The sequence below is a fragment of the Loxodonta africana genome, chromosome 20 (assembly GCF_030014295.1).
Source record: "Loxodonta africana isolate mLoxAfr1 chromosome 20, mLoxAfr1.hap2, whole genome shotgun sequence".
Classification (NCBI taxonomy): Eukaryota; Metazoa; Chordata; class Mammalia; order Proboscidea; family Elephantidae; genus Loxodonta; species Loxodonta africana.
Window position 1 is genome coordinate 55045282 of NC_087361.1, and position 21690 is coordinate 55066971.

Below are 21690 nucleotides of genomic sequence, written 5' to 3' on the forward strand. Positions count from 1 at the left end.
TCAGTAATGGTGGCCAGGCATCATCCAGTTCTCCATGGCAAAGGACGCAGTTGTTCATGGAGGCACTCAGCCACACCTCCCATTTCCTCCTCCTACTCCTGAGTCTCCGTCTTCCTCTGTTGCTCCAGATGAATACAGACCAATTGTTGTACCCTGGATGGTCACCGGAAAGCTTTTAAGACACCAGGCACTACACAGTGAACTAGGAGGTAGAAACTTCCGTAATATTTATTGACCCCAAGTTCACCTGGCCAATCTGTGCCTGTTTTAGAACAGCCGAGGGAAAGCCTGGAACATCTTACCTGTGAAGTCCATGAAATGTCATACTTGACTTTTGTTTGCTACCACACCAATTAATACAAGAACCTTTGTAAGTCAAATCTTGACCTATAAAATGCAGGCCTCTGTGGGTTAAAACCTGGTGGCATAGTGGCTAAGTGCTACAGCTGCTAACCAAGAGGTCGGCAGTTCAAATCTGCCAGGCACTCCTTGGAAACTCTAAGGGGCAGTTCTACTCTGTCCTATAGGGTTGCTATGAGTTGGAATCGACTCGACAGCAGTGGGTTTTGGTGGGTTAAAAGTAGCCTGCTGACATCGATTAGAGAAAAACAGAAAAACCTTTCAAAAATAGACATTTATTAACAAGAAGTTATAAAATTCGCAATGCCCTTCTTTGAAACACAATTTTACAAAATGCAGGCAGAGTTCAAATCAACTTTACACTTTTGAGGATTTAGTGTAAAATCCTTTTATTTAGCAAAATAATAAACATTGACAGGAACTTATTTGAAAAGTTACTCAAAACTTTATGCTATGACGTCTTCCAGAAAGACTTTGTTTAGACACCTGTCTTCATGCTCTTTGAGCTGATATTTGACATTTTAGTCTTAATATCCATGAATCCTTTAAGCGCTCAGAAGTTGTACCTCAACCTGAGGTAACGTCTTTGAGGACAGCCCAGGGGGAGGGTCCTGTGCTGACCCGTGGCCTCCAAAGCTTCACGCTAACTGACCACTCCACACACACTCCCCTGAGTTTACTACTTATTGGCCAAACAAATTCCTTTCAGCAATTCCTGTCACGGCGTTGTGGCTGTCCTCAAATGTGCCTCCAAGCAAATCCTCGACTCAGCCAAACTTCTAGAACCTGGTGCTCATGGCACCAGCCAGGTGGGCGTCAGGCGTCTGTGGCGGAGGCGGTGATGTCTTTGCAGAGCAGGAGGACAGCACCCTCTGGGGCCTGGCTTCCGTCACCACAGCTTGGTGCTTCCTCTGCGGCATTATGGAGCATTCGGACGTGGTCCAAGAGGGTGTCTGGCCGCGGAGTTCCCAGCCAGAGGTCCTTGATGTACAGAGACACCAGGAATGCAGCGGCAGCTGAGCGGGGGTCAGACAACAGGGCCATGAGGGCGCAAACCTGCTCAGCCTGGAAGGGAGCCATCCCGCCCAACATGTTCAGTAGCTTTGCTAGGTACCCCAATGTGCTGCCAGGTGCTTGAGGGCGTGGGTGAAAAATCAATTTTGCCCTTGCTTGACTTTTGCACTAACCTTTTCTGTTCATTTTAAAACTTACCTTTCTTCTGATGAGCGTGTGTGGATCCCTAAAAAAAGGTTACTGTACCCAAATCTGCTTGTTTCTGCCCCTCATGCTAAGAACCAGACTGGAGCTTAGAGAACAGCTTCCCAGCACCTTTCTGGGCTACTTCCTCGATGGCTCTGGGAAGGGTTCCTGTGCAAAAAGACTCAATCCCTGGACTGCAGACAGGAGAGAAAGGTCATCCCTTACTGGAGAGCTCAGCTGCCCGGGCTCCTGGCCCTACCCTGCCCCTGCTCTCCTTGTGTCCGGGGGTGCACGTGGCCACGTCAGCCTCACTCCTGTTCTCTCAGGCTTTTTAAAGGATTTGGTACTCATTCATTCATTCAGCCATTCATTTGTTCATTCATACCTTTATGAATCACCTGCTAAAGGCCAAGCAGATAAACTCTACGTGCGTATGCACACACACATACATGTACACACGCACAAAACTTACACATGCATCTACATGTACACATATACACACCTATGCACACAACTTACATGCATACACATATGCAGATTTAAACACATGTACACACACATACGCACATGTGCACACACAAAACTTACATGCATCTACACATACATATACACACCTGTGCACACAACTTACACATATATGCAGACAGACTTAAACACATGTACACACGCACATGTGCACACAAAACTAACACACATGTATCTACACGTACACATATACACACCCATGTACACACAACTTACATGCATACACATGTACATGCACACAGATACACATGTGTGCACACACAAGACACATGTACTATACACACGCACATGTGCACACAAAATACATACACACAAAACTTACACACATGCATCTACACATACACATATGCACACATGTGCACACGACTTACATGCATACACAATACATACATGCAGATTTAAACATTTATACACATCTGCACACAAGACTTACACACATGTACAAACATGCACACACAACTTACATGCATATACACATACACATGTGCACACACAACTTATTTAAACACATATACACATATACAAACATACACACATGTGCACACACAAGGCTTACACACATACACATGTGCACACTCAAGACTTACACACACAAGACTTACACACACGTATACACACATCTGGCCATGATGTGAAACAAGTCTACATGTGGGTCATGGCCAATAAAGCATGGAAAGCCAGAGTTTTACAGGCCAGGGGAGCCTGTAGGGGGCAGCAGGCTCCGAGGGGCGCCCCTCTCCACACAGACGTGCTCTCCCTTGGACTCAGTGCCCACGGCAAGCCCTCTGCCACTCTCGAACTGTGGTAAGGGGCTGCCTCAGCACGTAAATGAAGGGGATTCTGGCTCTGAGGAACAGCAGTTGCCCACCCCACACAAAGAAGGGACATTACCTCTCGTGGCTTCATCTTCATCTGTCAGAGAGGTGAGGCAGAGGGCCTCGATGGCCAGGTGGAAGGGGCTCCCCATGGGGCCCTGGGTGGCCACCAGCTGCATCATGACGGTGTTGAACAGACAGGCCAGCCCCTGTGCAGGCCCCACCAGCCCCTCGGCCCCGCAGAGCCGGCTGTATAGCTTAAATAGGCCACTCCTCACCGAGCCGTCCCTGAGAAGGTCAGCCACGACCACTGGCTGCGGCAAAATGTAGCTCTTGAGCCAGCCGAGGAGTCTGGCGGCCCTGGACCCACTGGGCGGGTGTTTGGCCACAGTCCGCAGCACCCAGTTGGCCACCAAGGAGGCAGTGGCATGCAGAGCGCTGCTCTCAGGGGTGGCCCCGTCCTCTGGCTCCTGAGAGGGTTCGGGGCCAGGGAACACAGGCTCCCAGTGAGTCAGTACGGACCTCAGAAGTTCCCTGCAGGTGTCCAGGCTGGCCGCCTTCAGCTCGGGGGCAGCTGTCTCTTCTGCCTCCCCAGGCCTCCTCTTCCGTCCCCGGGGGCCTTTGGAGCGGGCCAGCCCAATGGGCTTGTTCTTCTCCTTGATCATTTCTGTCACACAGATACGAAAGGGCAGGCTTCAGCATGGGAGAGCAGAGGGACGCTAAAGGCCAAGCAAATAAACTCTATGTGCTTATGCACACACAGATCCACAACTGGGGGGCCCAACAGGGGAGGGGACAGTGTCTGTGTGCTGAGCAGCTGGCACTGTGCGAGCTGGCCCGCACCTGTGCATGGGACACGGCAGGTGCTCGGCAGGTTAGTGGGACAGTCGGTGTTGTGACTACAATTGGCTCATTTACCCTCACAGCCAACTGACGAAGCGGCTGCCTTCACTGTGGCTGTTTCACATCTGGAGAAACAGATATGAGTGTAAGTGGCCATTCTGGGGCTTCACTCCAGCTCTGGCTGTGCTGACCCCACACTGTGCTGACAGGAGACGGGGCCAGCAGCTGTGGTCCCCCCCCCCATCCCCACACTGCGCTGACAGGACGGGGCAAGCAGCTGTGGTCCCTCCACTCCTGTCCCCACACTGTGCTGACTGGAGGGGGCAAGCAGCTATTGGTCCCCCTACCTCCCGTCCCCATACTGTGCTGACAGGAGGGGGCAAGCAGCTGTTGGTCCCTCTACTCCCACCCCCCCACTTTACAGGTGAGCAACCTGCTACTTAGGTAGAGGAGGAAACTTATCCAAAGGCCACATTCTCCACAGTGGTATGACCGGACCTTACATCAGGTCTACCAGCTGCAAACTCAGTGCCCCTTCCCATCATCCTCTGCGGCCCCCTGGCAGATGACCACCAACACCACTGATGGCTGGACTGCCCCTCCCATCGTCCTCTGTGGTCCCCTGGCAGATGACCGCCAACACCACTGATGGCTGGAGTGCCCCTCCCACCATCCTCTGCAGCCCCCTGGCAGATGATCACCAACACCACTGATGGCTGGTGCCTTTCTTTCCTTACGTTCACCTTCAGGAAGCTAAGAAATCTAACACAAATATGTGTCCAGTCCAGCAAGTGAGTCGCCCTCACTTGCCTTCCATGGAAACGCGCTGTTGAAGCTTCACCTACACACTGCCTGTGTTTGCTTCCTTCCGGGATGGCCTGCCCACTCCCCCTCCCCACCCCCAGGGCTGCACTTCTACCACCAAGAAATTGGCCTGGCAGATGTAGGCTACCCTCCCTCCCTCTCCAGGGCTGTGGAGGTGGGTGTGCCCGTCTCTAAGCTCTGTCAGCTTTGAAGGTGCTGCTCTGGGAGGAACAGCACTCTGGTGAACACGCCATGCAGAGGCCTGACACTCACTCGTGAGCTCCCTGACTTGGTGCTTCTCAGCGACTGTTTTCAGGTCTTCCTGGAGCTTGGTGTCTCTTCCTATGAGGCTCCATTTGTGCAGGAGAATGAGGACATCCTTGGTGGCGAGCATCCTCTCATTGACGGTGAACCGGTTCATCTCCTTGAAGGCCCGCATGACAGTGGCCCGGTACCTCAGCACAGAGTCGAGCGCTGAGAAGAAGCTGGTCACCTGGGCAGGGTCCAAGGTGGGCCTGTTCAGAAGCCAGAGGCACAGACTGAAGCGGAGGGGGCTTCCCTTCCCGGCAGCCCAGGACTGGTAAGGCCAGTCATGTCACAGAACCAGTGTGCAAATGGTCCATCCCCTGATGAGACCCTGCACAAGAGCCCCGGGGTCAACACAAGGAAAAGGGGAACCACTCTGGGGAAGCAGAAAGTGGAGACTCGGGTCTGTCACCCTGGAGGACCCCCAATTGGAGGATCCCTTTGGAAACCAAGGCTAAATGGAATCGGGAGGCAGAGGAAGCCCGAGGGTCAGGGTGTAAGGCCCTAACAAAACGCAACGCCAGGACTGCCGAGCCTTCTTCCTCTGGAAACTCAGACTCAAGTGGAAAAGGCCAGGACGCCTGGGAGAGTATCACTACCCATGGCCAAAGCCTGACTGGGCCGCTGGCAGGAATGCCATCTCTCCAACTCGGAGAAGAGTTATGATTCCATAACGTCCATTCCGTATGATTTTAGAAATAAAATCGTTACTTCAAATAACATTTTGTTAAAGACCAGCATACCTTCCCATAACCACAAAATAAGAGACGTGGCTTACCAGCAGGGATTTACCAATTTAACCTGCAGCAACATCAAACAAAATGCCTGCTCTTTATCAAAAGCATTTTCATTCTGATATTACAATGCATTTGCTACCAATCTTCTGGTTCCAATTAGCATACCTTGGTTCTAAAGTCAGAAACATGGGAGCAGACACGGTGGGGTCGGAGGAGAACCTGGCTCTCCTAAGCAGGAGTGCTATGCCAAGGGCTTGGATGACAATACAGAAATATTCCAGAAAATCCCCGGACAAGTGAGTCCTCCCAGGCCGATGGAGGCAGAGGTAAGTGTGGGGTCACCTCTAACTTCCTCATGGAAATACGATCCCCGCCCCCCACCCCCCAACAGCACTTTATTCCAAGGTTTGAAACAACATATCAAGGTAGGGGGTTCATCTGCTAAAAACGACATGCTCTCAACTTTTACAGTGCGTAATGTTCTCAGGGTCTTGCAAAGGAGCCTTATAAAGTTGAAGCAGAAGGGAGGGGACAGCTAAGACCGAATTCCTGAAGGCACCCACGACTGACACCAATTCACACCAGGCCACGGCCCAGACCCACCTGCAGAGTTGTCACCGAGAGGTGACACACACAAGTGACGGACCAAACAGCGGTGTCGGCCAACACAGACCACACGGCACGGGGGGGCACTCCTGGCAGGCTGGGCACTTACCTCAGGTGCTTCACGAGCGCGATGAGAACGTAAAGGAACTCATCAATTAGGTGCAGGGCCAGCAGCTTTGGGGACTCCTGGGACCCCGGCTTGCAAGGTGGCTGGCTCTCAGGCTCCACCACCCTGTCACCCAGGTTGGTCATCCACAGCGTGTGCACCAAGGAGATGACGCTGGAGAGCAGCCGTGTCTCCAGAAACCTGGAAGCACACACGGGGCTACTTTCAGTCTGTTCACGTCATCCCCTTCATGGGGCCTCTCTGTCCAGGCTGAATGTGAGGGGGCATGGGGGAACAGAACCAAGTGGTAGCTAGAGCTTCACCCCCTTCATGGAGACCTGTCTGTCCAGGCTGGGTGTGAGGGGGGCAGGGTGGGAGGGGTGGGGAACTGTAACAAGTGACGGCTGGGACTTCACTTCCTTCATGGGGCCTGTCTGTCCAGGCTGGGTGTGAGGGGGGAAGGGTGGGGGCAGGACAGTACCAAGTGGTGGCTGGGGCTTCACCTCTCCTCCCTGTTAAATCTGCTCACCTCCCCTCCGCTCCAATCCCCAGACAAACACCATGTACGTAAAAACAGGGTGCCTGCTATATGCATGCTCCTTCAAGACACCACAAGGGGCCCCCAACCTTCTTCCTAACCAGACGACAGCCCTGAGTGCCCCACTAAAGAGAAATTCTGGAGCCACCACAGACGACAATAAAGAGTTGTCCCGTTCCTAAAAACCTAAAGTTATCTGCCAGGGACGGGAACTGGCCAATTACGTGTTTTATAAATCTGAAACAGTTCTGAAGTTGACGACAAGGGACACATTCCAGATTTAGGACATCCGTTTCTTCTAGAGAAATTTCAGAAAAGGTGGCCACAAAGGGACTGGCCACCCCCAGGTTCACTACAGCAATTCTGTGGAAGGCAGAGCCCCTTCTCACCAGGTGCTGTGTGCTGCGACATGGTGTCCTCCCTCCGGAAGCCTCATGCTCAGGAGCGCCAACATGAACCATAGACTCGGCCCCTGACTTCCCCCATGCCAGCTCTGCATCAAGGACCTGGTACTGTGCCCCCACCTCACTAGGCAGTTCAATGACCCTCCTGAAGCTGAAGCCTCTTTGTCTCCACCTGAAGGAGGGGTTGTATTCTTTACAGCGCCCCCTAGTGGTACAAATGGTTATCATACTTGCTGCTGGCTAAAGGTTGGAGGTTTTTGCCACCCAGAGGCACGTTGGAAGAAAGGCCTGGCAATCTACTTACAAAAAATCAGCTTCTAAAAACCTATGGAGCACAGTTCTACTCTGACACACATGGGGTCCTTATAAGTCAGAGTGGACTTGATTGCAACCGGTGTTCTTTAAGACCTTTAAAAAAGTCCGTTGCCGCTGAGTTAATTCCAACTCATAGTAACCCGACAGGACACAACAGAACTGCCCACTTCCCAGCCTATAGACCTTTACAGAAACACGATTCCAGATCTTTTTCCCAAGGAGCAGCTGGTGGGTTCGAACCACTGACCTTTAGGTTAGTAGCCGAGCACATAACCACTATGCCACCAGGGTACCTCCCACGAGACTATTTCCGGCCACATAAAGCTTGCCAGATTTTTTTTTTTTAAAGCTTGTCAGCACACCAAGGCAGGGGCCTGCCTGCGCACAAAAGGTGGAAAGCTGGCTGGTTGAGCCTCTGCCAAAGAGAAAGAGCAGCCGCATTGAAGCCAGGCCACAGTGGGAGGAGCCACCCCGCACCAGCTGCATAGATGGTGGGAGGTGACACTTGTCAGGGGGCACTGACTTCACTGGGCACTTCCAGTCAACACGAGACCAGGAGCGCACAGCTGTCCCTGTCCCCACCTCCTCCAGACACACGCCCCATGCAGCAGATGCTCACCTGCTCTCGAGGGTGTGGACAAGCCATGTTAAGAGGCTATAGTCGCGTATGATTTCATAGGCAGATTTGGCAACCTGGGCGGCGTTCCGTAGAATTTCCAGAATCAAAGTCTGAAAACCAAAACAAAAAGTTACTCTCCAATGAGAAAATCAACTTACTTCATCAAAGGAACAGCTTCAAAAAAACACAGAGGAATGCTACGTTAAGGCAGCTGCTAAAAACCAAGCTTGTTTCCCTAAGTCTGTGAGAGTGGTGACCGTGTAGGAGAGTGCCCTGGCCCAAAAGTGCCGTACAGAGGACACAACGTTCCACAGCAATCGCCGGGTCCTGGGGGGTCCTGACTTCTGCTAATCCATCACAAGGAACCAGCCCACAGGCAAAGATGCACCGTGGAAACCACACGGCCCAGGGCGCTCACTGCACACGTGCAGCCCGAGCCAGGGAGGACAGGGATCCATGTCTAGCCCAGTCACAAGCTTCTGGTTCCTGTTCCACCACCCGGAAAGGAGGCCACGGAAGTGGGACTGCCTGTGGAACCACCAATTAGGTGCTTTACAAGTCTCACATCCCATCCAAATGAAACACACCATAACTCAAATTCAACTTCTTCAAACGCATTTCTTACCTCGGATTTACTCCTGTTTTACCAACTATCAGCCAGGCTAGAAATTAACCAAAATACCAAAAACTGTTCCTATTTCCTCTGTCCAGCTACCCACCGCATTTAGAAAACACACATATTGACCAGCTCTGAGTTCTAGGAGACAACGCTGATTGAACGGATTTTCTTCATAGCTACTTGGCAGTCAGGGCAAACTCCCAACACCCTGTTTCCCAGCCAAGTCTGATGACACCAGCTCCGAGCACCAACTGAAATCCTGGCAGCTTAAGGCCTCCTCAGCCACAGTAGCTTGTCCATTAATGGGTGTTACTTATTACTAGATTTCTTAGCCAGCTCCAGAGGCTCATGGTTATCGACCAGCTCCTCCCTCTTGATGGCAAAAGAAAGAGGCCTTAACATTAGTTGGGGGCACAGTAAGAGGTCTACAGCGAAAAGCATTTCTCTGTCAGAGGAAAAACATGGTGCTGATAGCAGTGCAGCCGCGAACGACTCCGCCTGCATGGCACACAGGCAACAGGACAGGCATGAAAGGCACCTCACTTCCCCTAACTGACAGCCAGGACCAGTGGCGAAGGAGGAGACCAGGGCAACAGTTGGGTCCAGGCTGGGATCAGCTTCCAAATGGAACCTCGAGAAAGAGCAGCAATCTTTCAGTCCCAAATGAGCTGGAAGTGTGCGCACCTGGGCCGCTTCGTCACACAGTGGGCTGTTGAAGAAGGACAGGATGATGTGGAAAACCCCCTGTCTGGCGTACAGCGCGTAGCAGTTCTTGTCTCGGATCCCCTGCCGCAGGAGGCCAAGGACCCACTCTTGCTCGGTCTTTTGCTGCAACCCAACCAAACAGGACATGGTTATTAAGTCAGTCCAAACCCTTTTATCTGTTTTCAAGGGGCGGCAAAGATTCCAACATGGCAGCTCCCACCCCATTTCTGATTATCAGGGGCCATCAAGTCAATTTTGACTCATGGCAACCCCATGTGGATAAGAGTAGAACTGTGCTGCGCAGGGTTCTCAATGGGTGGTTTTTTGGAAGTAGATCACCAGACTCTTCTTCGGAGGTGCCTCTGGGTGGACTTGAACCTCCAACCTTTCGGTTAGCAGTTGAGCAGGTTAACTATTTGCATCACCCAGGCACTCTTCCATTTCTGACTATGTTATTAACAAGGCTCAGTCTCATCTTTGGTTCCATTTCTTCTGTCAGGAATAAAGGATCAGGTCAAGTTTAAATGCTGAACTGTGTTATGCCAGGTAGGTGGTTCCATAAAAGCATATTTAATAGTTAACCCAGTGATTCACCAAAGAAAAAAAAAACAAAAAAAAAGCAAATGCTATACAGCTTAGAACTCTGAAGTAGAAGGTTTAAAATTTGGGAATCTACCTAAAATTAACGCATTCAAGGAAAAACACGTCCACATGCAAGCCTGGGTGACCTTTCACTTTTCAAATGTTCGCTCTCTGCGACCTTACTGCCAAACCCAGTTTGTGCCACCATGGTTTCTGGCGTGTGAATGAGGAAAAGATCCGAACGACAGCAGCAGCTGAGTAACCCAGCTTGGGAGTTACTTTAGGGCCTTGAGGACTTTGGAGGCAGCACCTCAAAGTCAGAAGACTTGGGAGGCAGCACCTCAAAGTCGGAGGACTTGGGAGGCAGCACCTCAAAGTCGGAGGACTTGGGAGGCAGTACCTCAAAGTCAGAGCTGTAGAAGAGCTGGTAGAAGCCAGGAACTTTGTTCATATTCAGGTCCTGATGTGACAGCAGGACTTTGCTGATCCTCAGGTACATGTGCTCCTCTGTGGGGACAGCAGACGGTCAGGCACACAGGCACCGATGGGACACCATGGGCTGGCCGAGTGGGCGGCAGGGTGTAGGTAACCTTTATCCTAGTCCCCGTGGGGCATCCACATCCTCCCCCAGGTGACTCGTTCTCAAGAATTATGATACAGAATAGACACCTTAATTCTATCCTGCGTACATCCTTTCTCTGATGGGGAGAAAGCACATCTCTGAGACATCAGTGCCCCCTCTGGTTAGCATCCTGCTGTAGAAGCCAGCTCCGGCCTGTCCATCCCCACTGCTGCCTCCAACCCTCAGACTCGGGGTCTGCTGTGGGACAGACATGCCCTCCACCTAAGCTGCCCCCGGGACCACTGGCTCTGGCCTGTCCATCCCCACTGCTGCCTCCAACCCTCAGACTCGGGGTTTGCTGTGGGACAGACACAACCAGGTGGCAAGGGCAGGATGGGAGGCCAAGACCAAATGCACCATGGTCTCAGCTCTGATTTTTTCTCATGACAGGCTTTTAGGGTATGAGAACAGTTAAATTATTTTCTTTCCTCCCAGAATTTCCAAGATGAGGAAAAAACCACGTAGGAGCCGATGAAAATCAGGAGATGTGAATTCTAATAATTCTACAATCTGACTGGGGGTCCTGGGACAACCTACTTAACGTCGGGGGCCTCGGCTGGGCGTGTGTTTCCTCATCTGAAAAAGGGCCATGCTGCACTAAAAGAACTCTGCGGTCCCTGATGGTACCCGCATTCTGTGGTTTCTCCTCAATAATCAAAACAAGGTCTAATGACAGACTAGCTTCCACTCACACTGCCGTGGCAGGGACGCTCCTGCTGTCAGAGCAGAAAGGAGCTATGTTCTAACACCACGGGCTACGCCTGCTCAGCGGCTCAGGGGCCAAGGACCCACGAGGCCACGCTAGCTCCCAGACACCTCATACGGGTGCAGCAGTGACTGATGACAGCAGTGGCAGCAGCAGCAGCTGACACCAATGTGAGCACCTGGGTGCAGGCTCCCCGTCAGGACTGTAACGTGTGACCCCACAGCATCCTCAGAGCAAGCCTGTGAGCTCAGCACTATCATCAGCCCATTTCACAGCCAGGAAATGAAGGCACAGGGAAGTGAAGTGACTGCCGCAGCTCACGCAATTAATGAGGGTGAAAACCCAGGCTGGAGTCTGTGCTTTGAACCCCTGGGGTACAGGCCTCAAAGTGGACGTGTCCACTGATGGTTGTGACCAGCCTGTGTTTTTACTTCAATTTTATTTGCTGGTTGTATATAACCTGGAAACTCTGGTGGTACAACGGTTAAGAGCTGTGGCTGCCAACCAGTCGGCAGTTCAAATCCACCAGGTGCTCCTAGGGAACTCTACGGGGCAGTTCTCCTCTGTCCTATAGGGTCGCTATGAGTGAGAATCAACTTCATGGCAATGGGGGTATGGGGTACAGGTACACAACTGTCATGGACTGAATTATGTCCCCCCAAAGATGAGTGTATGAACTTGGTTAGGCCATGATTCGCAGTACTGTATGGTTGTCCTCCATTTTTTTATTGTAATTTTATGTTGAGAGGATTAGGGTGGGATTGTAACGCCACCCGTACTCAGGTCACCTCCCTGATCCAATGTACAGGGAGTTTCCCAGAAGTGTGGCCTGCACCACCTTTTCTCTCTCAGGAGATAAAAGAAAAGGGAAGTAAGCAAAGAGTTGGGGACCTCATACCACAGAAAGCAGCACCGGGAGCAGAGTGCATCCTTTAGACTTGGGGTCCCTGTACCTGAGAAGCTCCTAGTCTGGGGGAACAAAGATGAAAAGGCTGACAGAGAGAGAAACCTTCCCCTGGAGCTGACACCCTGAATTCGGACTTTTCAGCCTACTTTACTGTGAGAAAATAGACTTTTCTTTGTTAAAGCCATCCACCTGTGGTATTTCTGTTATAGCAGCACTAGAGGACTAAGACAACAACAAGAAAATATGAACATATGTTCCCTGCCCCCAGCCCCCATCGTCCAAACACTCTGTGCTGCACCTTTCTTTCGCTTCGCTTTCACTGGATCTCATCCCATCGGGCTCTGTAAAGAGCATCCTCACAGATACACTTCTTTATCTGTCCACTACTGAGGGACATGTGGAGGCTCCCAGGCTTCAACTATCACAAGCACTGGATGACCCTGAAAACGAAATCATTTCTCATACACATGTGATTATCCCTACAGGATACGCTCCTGGGGTGGACCTCATCGGCCTCAGGGCTTCCAACTCGCCTCAGCCTGACTACGTCCATGGTACCTGGCTTCAGGATCTGCAGGGCTGCTTTGGCAATGAAGAGCGACAAGGAGAAAGTGAGTCTCATGTTCTGAGACCGGATCCCATTCCGGACCACGTCCAACAGGTAAAGGAGCTGAAAACAGGAAAAACAGGCGAGTGTTTCCAGGATATCTGTCATCAGTCCTGTCTCGTGTGGGATGTGGCCACTCCTCGCCTGCCACCACCCCAGACACGCTTTCCTCTAGGAGTCAGGTGTGTGCCCAGCAACAGAGAAAACCCGGCTCCAAGCCCTGAGAATCCACCTGCTCTTATTCCTCCACCATCAGGGGACACAGGTCTCTAGGCCAGTCTGTCGTGGATCAGAGCCACCTTTAAATATCCAGTCCAGACTAAGAAGTCCCCAGTAGAGATGACACCATGCTGTCCACCCACAACGCAAGGAGAGATTAGTAGGGGAAACCCTGAGCGGTTGAGGATCAAAGGCCACCTTCTAAAGGGGAGGTCTTTGCTCTTCATCAGTGGTCTCCCGACAACAGCCCTCCACATCTTCAGACCCCAGGAGAGCCAGCTCTGAGCCCGCCAGGCCCACCCTTGGCTGCAGGATGTACCCTCCTCCTCCTGACCTGAGCCTGCTCCCGGAACCGTGCCCCTTCCAGCTGCGAATAGTAGGCCGCCAGCACGTAGTAGGCCGCAGCCCGCATCTTGGGGTCATAGCTGCTGAGGGCCGCGACTGTCAGGCCCAGAGAATTGGAATCCAAAAATTTTCGACAATCAACCACAAATTCTACAGGAAATAAAATACAGGCATGCTAATTAAACACACACTCACACACAAACGACTCCATGGTGACGCGCAGCCTGGAGAATTAAATTTCCCCGTGTTTCACCGACATCACCTATGTGCTAGAAGGAGCACGTATCTCTCTAGCTCCTCCAGCTTCTGCTAAAGTTGGACAAAGAGGCCATTCTCCCTTCTGTGGCAAGAGCTGCACACCTTTAGCTTCTAGGATGCTTGTAAATCCCAAGCGGGATTATCCCATGACTTCTCACAAACACCATGAGCTAGAGAAGAACGGTGGCAAGGGACACAGGCCTCCAGCTGAGCCTGCAGCGGGCAGGGTAGGGGAGTACAGCTGGGGTCCACGGAGGAAATCAGCTCACAGTTCCCACCTCATGCAGCCCACCGCCTGGGTCCCCACCTACAAGACCACCAAGAAAAGGACACAAGGCAGGTGAAGCCAGGCCCGTCACACAGACGCAAGCCGATCTGGCCCACCACTTTACAAACTGGTGTTCTTATATCTACTCTGCAACCTTGGTTCTTTCGTCAAACAAACAACAAAATCACAGAGAAAACTGGCCTACCAAGCCTGAGCAAAAGCTATACTCCATAGAGCCTGGTGGCTGATATCCGCTCACCATCTCTTAGGCCCCAAGAAACCCGCAACCGTGCCAGGAGAGGCTGTGACCGAGAGGGGTGGGGAGGGGGGCACACCTTGCCAAAAAAACCCAAACCCAAATGAGTCGATTCCAACTCATGGCAACCCCATGTGTGACAGAGCAGAACTGCTCTATAGGGTTTTCTCTATGAGTTGGGACTGACTCAACAGTCCATGGGTTTGGCTCGGTTTAATCCTTATGGAAGAGCACTGGTGGTGCAGTGGTTAAGAGCTCAGCTGCTAACCAAAAAAAAGTCAGCAGTTCAAATCCACCAGCTGCTCCCTGGAAACCCTATGGGGCAGTTCTACTCTGTCCTATAGAGAGAGTCACTATGAGCCAGAATCGACTCGATGGCAACAGGTTTGATTTTTTTTTGGTAATCCTTACGGAAGCAGACTGCCAGGACTTTTCTTCCATGGTGCCCCTGGGTGGGTTCAAATCACCAACCTTTAGGCTAGTGGTCAAGTGCAAACCACTTCTGTCACACCCAGGGATGTACCACAAGTGAAAGGGCTTGGCTAATGCTCATTAACATTCAAAATACTTCCATTTAGTCTTTAATAAAAACGTGGGTCTTTTTTACAAGATAAACATTGTCAAGAAAACCTCAGAAGAGAAATGGGTCACCTTGTTCAGAAATGATCAAGCAGGGTCTGGTCATGATCACTACCCAGGATGATATTCAGTGACCGGCGATCTAGTTAAATTAGAAACCACACACAAACCAAGTGAAGTAACTCCTCCAGGTGAGTAATCCTGTAATGTTCTATCAATAGAAGATAAAAAGCCATTTTCCCTCCAATCTCCCTAAATTTAGGTTTCTAAAGAATAATGTTGACAAATCTAAAAATTTAGAATAAAATAATAGAAATAATAATAAAAATTGTAACGCAGTAACACTTGTGAGAGCCGAAACTGACGGAACTGCCTTGTTTTTCTGGGTCTTTTTAAGTTTTCTGCCTTTGACAGGGTGCAGTCCTATCACTTTTCTATCACTTATTTTAGTGGAAAACATTTGTGTTTTCCTTCTCTGATGGGTTTCTGCCCTACACAGGGTCCGGCTTTCGCAGGTTTTACTGTACAATAATCAGTTATTTCTCCTTGATCCCCAACCAGCTTCACAGCCATGTAATGGTATCTAAATGGGTGGATGGTTCAAGAGTGTAGGAACCACTTTAAGCCAAGGAGTGGAGGACCCGAACAGCCACGCCTGGAGCCCTACTGTTTGGGGGCAATGAGGTCCAAGAGAGGCCAAGTCGGCCCATCATGGGTGAGCTCCTGTCCTTGTCCTCAGGTGCATGGAGCTCCTTGGAGCCTCTTACCCAAGGGAAGGTTGACAGAGGAGGCGGGGTCATTTACACAGCCATTTACCTTCTTCTTCCTCAATATTTACACCTCATCAAAGAATAATCAGGACTTCTATTCATGGCCAAGATGTAGCGATAGGGACCAAGTTTACTACCACCTGAAACAAGTAAAGAACTGGACCAAAGAAATGAAACAATGATTTCCAAGACATAAGACATGAGGCAACAAAGAACAGTGACTCCTGGGATATGGGAAACAAACAAGGTGAACCTCTTGACTGTCCCAGCTTACAGCCACAGCATTTCCAGGCTGCAGCACAGGGAGGGGAAACCTAGGCGGAACCTGGCAGACTCTGTGAGCTGGGAGTCTCTGGGAGGGCAAGTAGGTGGGAGTCCAAGGGACAGGGTCCTGGAGAACAGCCACCTGCACTGAGAGCTTGGGAGTCTTTAAACGAGTCCCAGTCAGCAAGCGCCTATGAAAAAACTACCTGAGGCTGGGAAAGACCACCCAGGACGGGAGGAAGCAATCCTCAGACTCACACACGCCCGGAAATAGTTCCTGTTCCCACTGGCCAGGGTGAAATCCTCATAATTTACGGGGCACAGGGTGGAATTCTCAGAAGGATTTTATCTCAGTAGTGGGGCAAAATGAGTCCCAAACTAAATGTTGCTTTGGTCCCGCCTAACAAAGCTTAAAACAAGACTAAAAAAGAGTAAACTGTTTCCAAGCTACTTGGCGGTATCCTACACAAAGCTCAAAAACATTCATAGGAATAAAAAAACATCTAGCACCAAACAAGGTAAAATTCACAATGTCTGGCTTTCAATCAAAAATCACCAGGCATGCAAACAGGCAGGAAAATACAGCCCATAATGAAGAGAAAAATCTCCCATTTGAAACCAACTCAGCAGGTATGACACAGATGACAGAATCAGTAGACGAAGACATTAAAAAAGTCCTAACTGTATCCCACACGTTTAAGAAGCTACAAAGAAAATTGAGCATGTTAAGTAAAGACACAGATGATACGAAAATCCAAACCGAGTTTCTAAAGATGAAAACTACACTGGATGGGATTATCAGCAGACTAGACATTGCAGGAAAAAAAAAAAAATAGTGAACATGAAGAGACAGCAATAGAAACCATCCAAAATGAAACACAGAGAAAAAAGGAAAATAAAACAATACATTCCAGAACATCAGTGATGTGTAATTGTCCCTGAAAAAAAAGGGAGAGGGGGGGACTGCCCAAATTTGATGGAACTACAAACCCAGAGTTAAGAAGTTCAACCAACCCCAAACACAAGAAACATAAAGAAAATTACATCATAGTTAAATTGCTTCAGAAAAGTGATTAAAAAAAATCTTAAAAGCAGTCACATAACATACAGAGAAACAAAGATAAGAATGACGGTAAACTTCCTGTTAGAAACAATTCAACAGAGTCAACAGAACACATCTTTAAAATACAGGCAGTCCCCGGGTTATGAGCTTCTGACTTACGGACAACTTGTGGTTGTTGTTAGGTGCCATCGAGTCAGTTCTGACTCATAGCGACTCTGTGTACAATAGAAAGAAATACTGCTTGGTCCTGTGCCACCCTCACAATCATTGTGCTGGAGCCCATCCTGACAACTCATCCTTGCTCTTTTACATTCTGTAAATCTGCCCTCACTTTGAAACAACTGAACCAACCCCTACTCACAACAAATTCTTCATCACAATCACCTTTGCTTGCTGAATGTGCAGCTTTTACAGCACCGTGAAGGCTTCGAGCCTTTTCTTGCACTACACACAGGCTAGACAAGAACTGTATGCACCGGTTCTGACTCATCTATAAATGTGACCTGAAGACACAGTTACGAACAGCTCATTTGTCATCCGGGGACTGCACGTATAGTGAGAAAAAAACCTGTCAATCTAGCATTTTATACCCTACGAAAACCTTTCAAACATTAAGATGAAATTAGGAGTTTTTTTTAGGCACAAAGCTTAAAGAATTGGTCACCAGCAGGAAGGAACCCCAGGAATTCTTAAGGCACAAAGAAAGACTACCAGATGGAAATCAGGGTCTACACACAAAAAATGAAGAGAACCAACAATGGTAACGATATGGAAAATAGAAAACACTTCGAAATTTTTTTCTTAAATCTCCTGAAATGATAGCAGAGAGTTTGATGCAAAAATGACAACATACTGTGGGGCTTATAGTAAATAAAATGTACGACAAGAACTGCACAAAAGCCAGCAGGGGGGGATGAACCCACATTGTTATAAGGTTCTCACACTACACGAGGTGGTACACCACCACTGGAGGGCAAATGGCAATGAGCTGAAGACGTACACTATGCACCCCAAAGACATAAGCCACGCACCCCAAAAACGTACGCCACGTACCCCGAAGACGTACGCTATAAACCCTGAAGCGAACACTAAACACAGACACACACACACAAAATGAAGAGTTGTAGCTAATAAACCAACAAAGGAGATGAAATGAAATTACAAATCCCATCATGCCAACAATCACCATGAATGAAAGTGGGTCTATCAAAAATGAAAGAAAAAAAAAACATACCCATCTGTCACCACTGAGTTGATTTTGCTGACTCCTGGCCGCGGAGTAAACTACACTCCATAGTTTCCAGGCTCTGGTCTTTTGGAAGCGGATTGCCCAGCCTTTCTTCTGACACACCTCTGGGTGGATTACGAACCGCCAACCTTTTGGTTAGCAGACGAGTGTTAAGTATTTGTACCACCCAGAGACTATGGAATGGGCCTCTATACCCCAGTAATAGCCAAATCTAACTACATGTTGCCTACAGAGAAACCCACTTTAAATATCAAGACACATAGATTTAAAGGACAGAAAAAGAATAATCGGAAGACCCTGGCTCCAGTAGCTTATAGACTAAATTTTCTCATTTCTAATATGACTATTTTTGATAGAAGAAAAAAAAAAAAAAAAACACCCGAAAGTTTTAAAAACATCAAACTGGGATAAAACATTATTTTGGTAATGAAGAGATGTGTTGAAGTCACACCTACATACCTAACACAGCAAATGCACGTGAACCAGGTGCGTTTGAGAAAGACAAAGTCTAAATATTTAATGTCACGCTCACTAAAAATAGTTGGTCCTCAGCCGGCTGGGATATTCCCAGTCATCACTGAGACTAAGAGAAATGGATTTTCCACGTGTCTGCGCGGAAAAGCCAGTTCCATGTTTTGTGGTCATCGCTGATACTCTGTGGAGGTCTTGGCTTTTTAACACTTATGGAAAAGAGCTGCCCTCAGGATGGCGAAAATACAATATGCCATTTAAAAAAGTTTCAGAGGCCACTCCCTTTCTTTTGAGGACCTCACGAGTAGCAGTTTGGCCTTCAGATGAAAATGGCTTCACCAGGACAATGATCAAGGATTAAAATAAAACTGCCCCAGGCTCTGGTGGGATTTGCCGGCAGTGTGGCTGTGCTCAAAAGAGCCCTGGCTGCACAGTGATTAAGCACATGGCTGCTACCCAAAAGGTCCGCAGGTCGAATCCACCAGCCGCTCCTTGGAAACCCTATGGGGCAGTTCTACTCTGGCCTACCGGGTTGCTGTGAGTTGGAATTGACTTGATGGCAACAGGTTTGTTTTTGGTGCTGTTGTAGCATTGAGAAATGGTCCTCAAGCCTCCCCCTACACAGTGTTCCCCAGAGGCAGGCTGTGGGGTGAGGCTTGCCACATGAGAAGTGTCCACGAAGCCTGCGCACTCGTCATCAGGTGATGAGGCTCAGAAAACTGCAAGTGGGCCTCCCTGTCTGGCTGCTCAGTGGCGTATGTGAATCAAAGTTGAAGATCTCAGCCCAGTTCTGCTGAGGACGAGAACTCACTGTGGAAAAAGTTATCTGTCACTGCCATCAGTAACAGCCTTGGCTGGCCCCACATCTCGGCCAAGGACTCAGCGAAGGGAAGGAGTAAGGTTAAGAAAATAGGTGTCTGTTTTCAGTAAAGGGCTGAATGGAGTAGTGGGAACGTGGTTTCTCTGAAGACTAGTTTAAAAAAAAAAAAACACAAAAACAAAAAACTAGCTGCCATCAAGTCAATTCCAACTCATGGTATCCACACACAGAATCTAAGCAAATGTCCAATTTAAGATTTCAAGAAGTTTAGCAATACCTAGACCCTGCACGCAGGACATAAAATCATGCTGTGTAGAACTTCTGCTACACGCAGCATGGCTGAATCGTGTGAATATACACGAAGCTTGATACGAAAGAGGAGCCCTGGTTGCGCAGTGGTTAAATGATATGGCTACTAACCAAAAAGGCTGACAGTTCGAATCCACCAGCCGCTCCTTGGAAACCCTTTGAGGCAGTTCTACCATAAGCTGGAATTGACTTGACGGCAATGGGTGGATACAAGGGAACACACAGGGGACAATTAGTTTATATTTACAAACAGGACGTGGGCTCCTTTTGGGGAGGAGTGGGGTACTGCTAGGAAGGGACTCTGGGAACCGTTGGCTATGTTCTTTATCTGGGTGGAGATTTTTCACCAAAGCTCAAGCCATACAATAGGATTGTGCACTTTTCTATACATCATGAAAGTGTACTTAAAATACTGTTTGTGTTACTTGCCTACCAGGACAAAGGAAGAGAAAAAAGAATCACAACAAACTTTCAGAAAAAAGTAAAAACGCCTCATGACTTAATTCAGCTTCGAGAAATCTAGCCAACACTGGCCATTTTATTCTGTTGTGATTTCTGTTCCACTTCTCATTTTAATTTAGGACTTTTCTGTCCTGATGAAAAAGCTTCCTTTTTGATCAGATGACAAAATCTGTTTAAAGAATCACGTTTCTATTTTTTGCTCTGAATGACAAGTAGCAAAATTTTAGCAAATTTTAATAAACATTTTTTGTAGTATTTCTCTATCCACTTCTGTGCTTTTTAAAATTTTCCATTTCAATATGAATCACTTTAGTGTAAACAGTGTACTGAACTATTACGAACCCTTTCCAAGATTCGGGCTGACATGCTCTGTGAACCTTTCTACCTGTATGTACTGTACCACTAAAACTTACACTAGGTTGCATTTGGAGACTTACAGGTAAGGAAAACAGTGACTGGCACATTTCGCTGACTTGAAACACCATTTAGTATACACCATTCCTCTTCACAAAAGGCTTCCTGTGCCCTGGCCCCCAGCAGAAAACGAAAAGTACAACATTCAAGATTTTGTGAAAAACACTGTCCTGATTTTACTGATTTCCTACTAAATATTTCACAGGCCTTTGCTTTGTCTCCTAAAGCTCTACTGAGACAGAGAAGCAGACTAAATGGGTTTGTTATAATTCACTCAAAGTCACAATGGCAAGCAATCTTGTATTTTTAGACCGTGGAAAATCTATTTTCACGTTTGATGAGAAACAGGCGTAACCAGAGGCTAGGGGGAGGGATCAGAAGAGCTTCCTGGGCCACTCACTATTAGATTTGGCTCACTCAATCTGCTGTTTAATACAGCCATCAGGGCAATGAAGGCATCGCTTTGCCATTATCGTAATCTGACATTTGCATGAAATGTCCCTTGCTGTCTTGCAGATAAAATCTAGCTTCAGCAACAGGATACTGTCCATCGAGATGGGAGCTAGAGCCAATAACACAAAGGGCTGTTGATGGAAAAACCTCTATGAACACCCAGCCCTCCTTCATCTTTTTCTGAGGGCGGTACAGGATGAGGATCAGTGAATTTGTTCACAAATGGGAGCATTTGTGTATAAAAAAAGGAAAAACAGGACCAATAGTGGGATGTGGTCTTCCCAATTCATCTAAATCTACCTTAGCCATTAAGTCCACAGAAAGGAGCCCTGAGTATCATCATGGCTGTGCCAATGAGCACAGAAGCAAAATGCATGCATTCACTCACCACCTCCACAGCCTTGTCCTTGCGACTCCTTTCCTGCATGCTGGACTGGAGGCATCACTGGCCGTAAAAAGCAAGCTGGACCCAGAAGAACATGCAAGTCCTAGTGGAGAGCTGGAATTCCCACCCCTGCCCACCGGTAACGAGGCACAACCCCCTTGGGTGTCAAGGCAGTGCCC

The 21690-nt window shown here is 48.9% G+C and overlaps 1 protein-coding gene across 1 annotated transcript in view; it reads right to left on the reverse strand.

The window, feature by feature from the left end:
* Nucleotides 1-401: 401 nt before the first annotated feature.
* Nucleotides 402-21690, reverse strand: part of URB1 (URB1 ribosome biogenesis homolog) — an 87810-nt gene continuing 66521 nt past the window's right edge. The window contains exons 31-39 of the mRNA XM_023548464.2: nt 13480-13640; nt 12878-12989; nt 10485-10591; nt 9482-9625; nt 8179-8288; nt 6306-6503; nt 4821-5062; nt 2977-3567; nt 402-1376 (exon numbers count right to left, since the gene is read on the reverse strand). Coding sequence (XP_023404232.2) covers nt 1177-1376; nt 2977-3567; nt 4821-5062; nt 6306-6503; nt 8179-8288; nt 9482-9625; nt 10485-10591; nt 12878-12989; nt 13480-13640 — 1865 coding nt within the window. The 3' untranslated portion in view covers nt 402-1176. The remainder of the gene's footprint in view (nt 1377-2976; nt 3568-4820; nt 5063-6305; nt 6504-8178; nt 8289-9481; nt 9626-10484; nt 10592-12877; nt 12990-13479; nt 13641-21690) is intronic.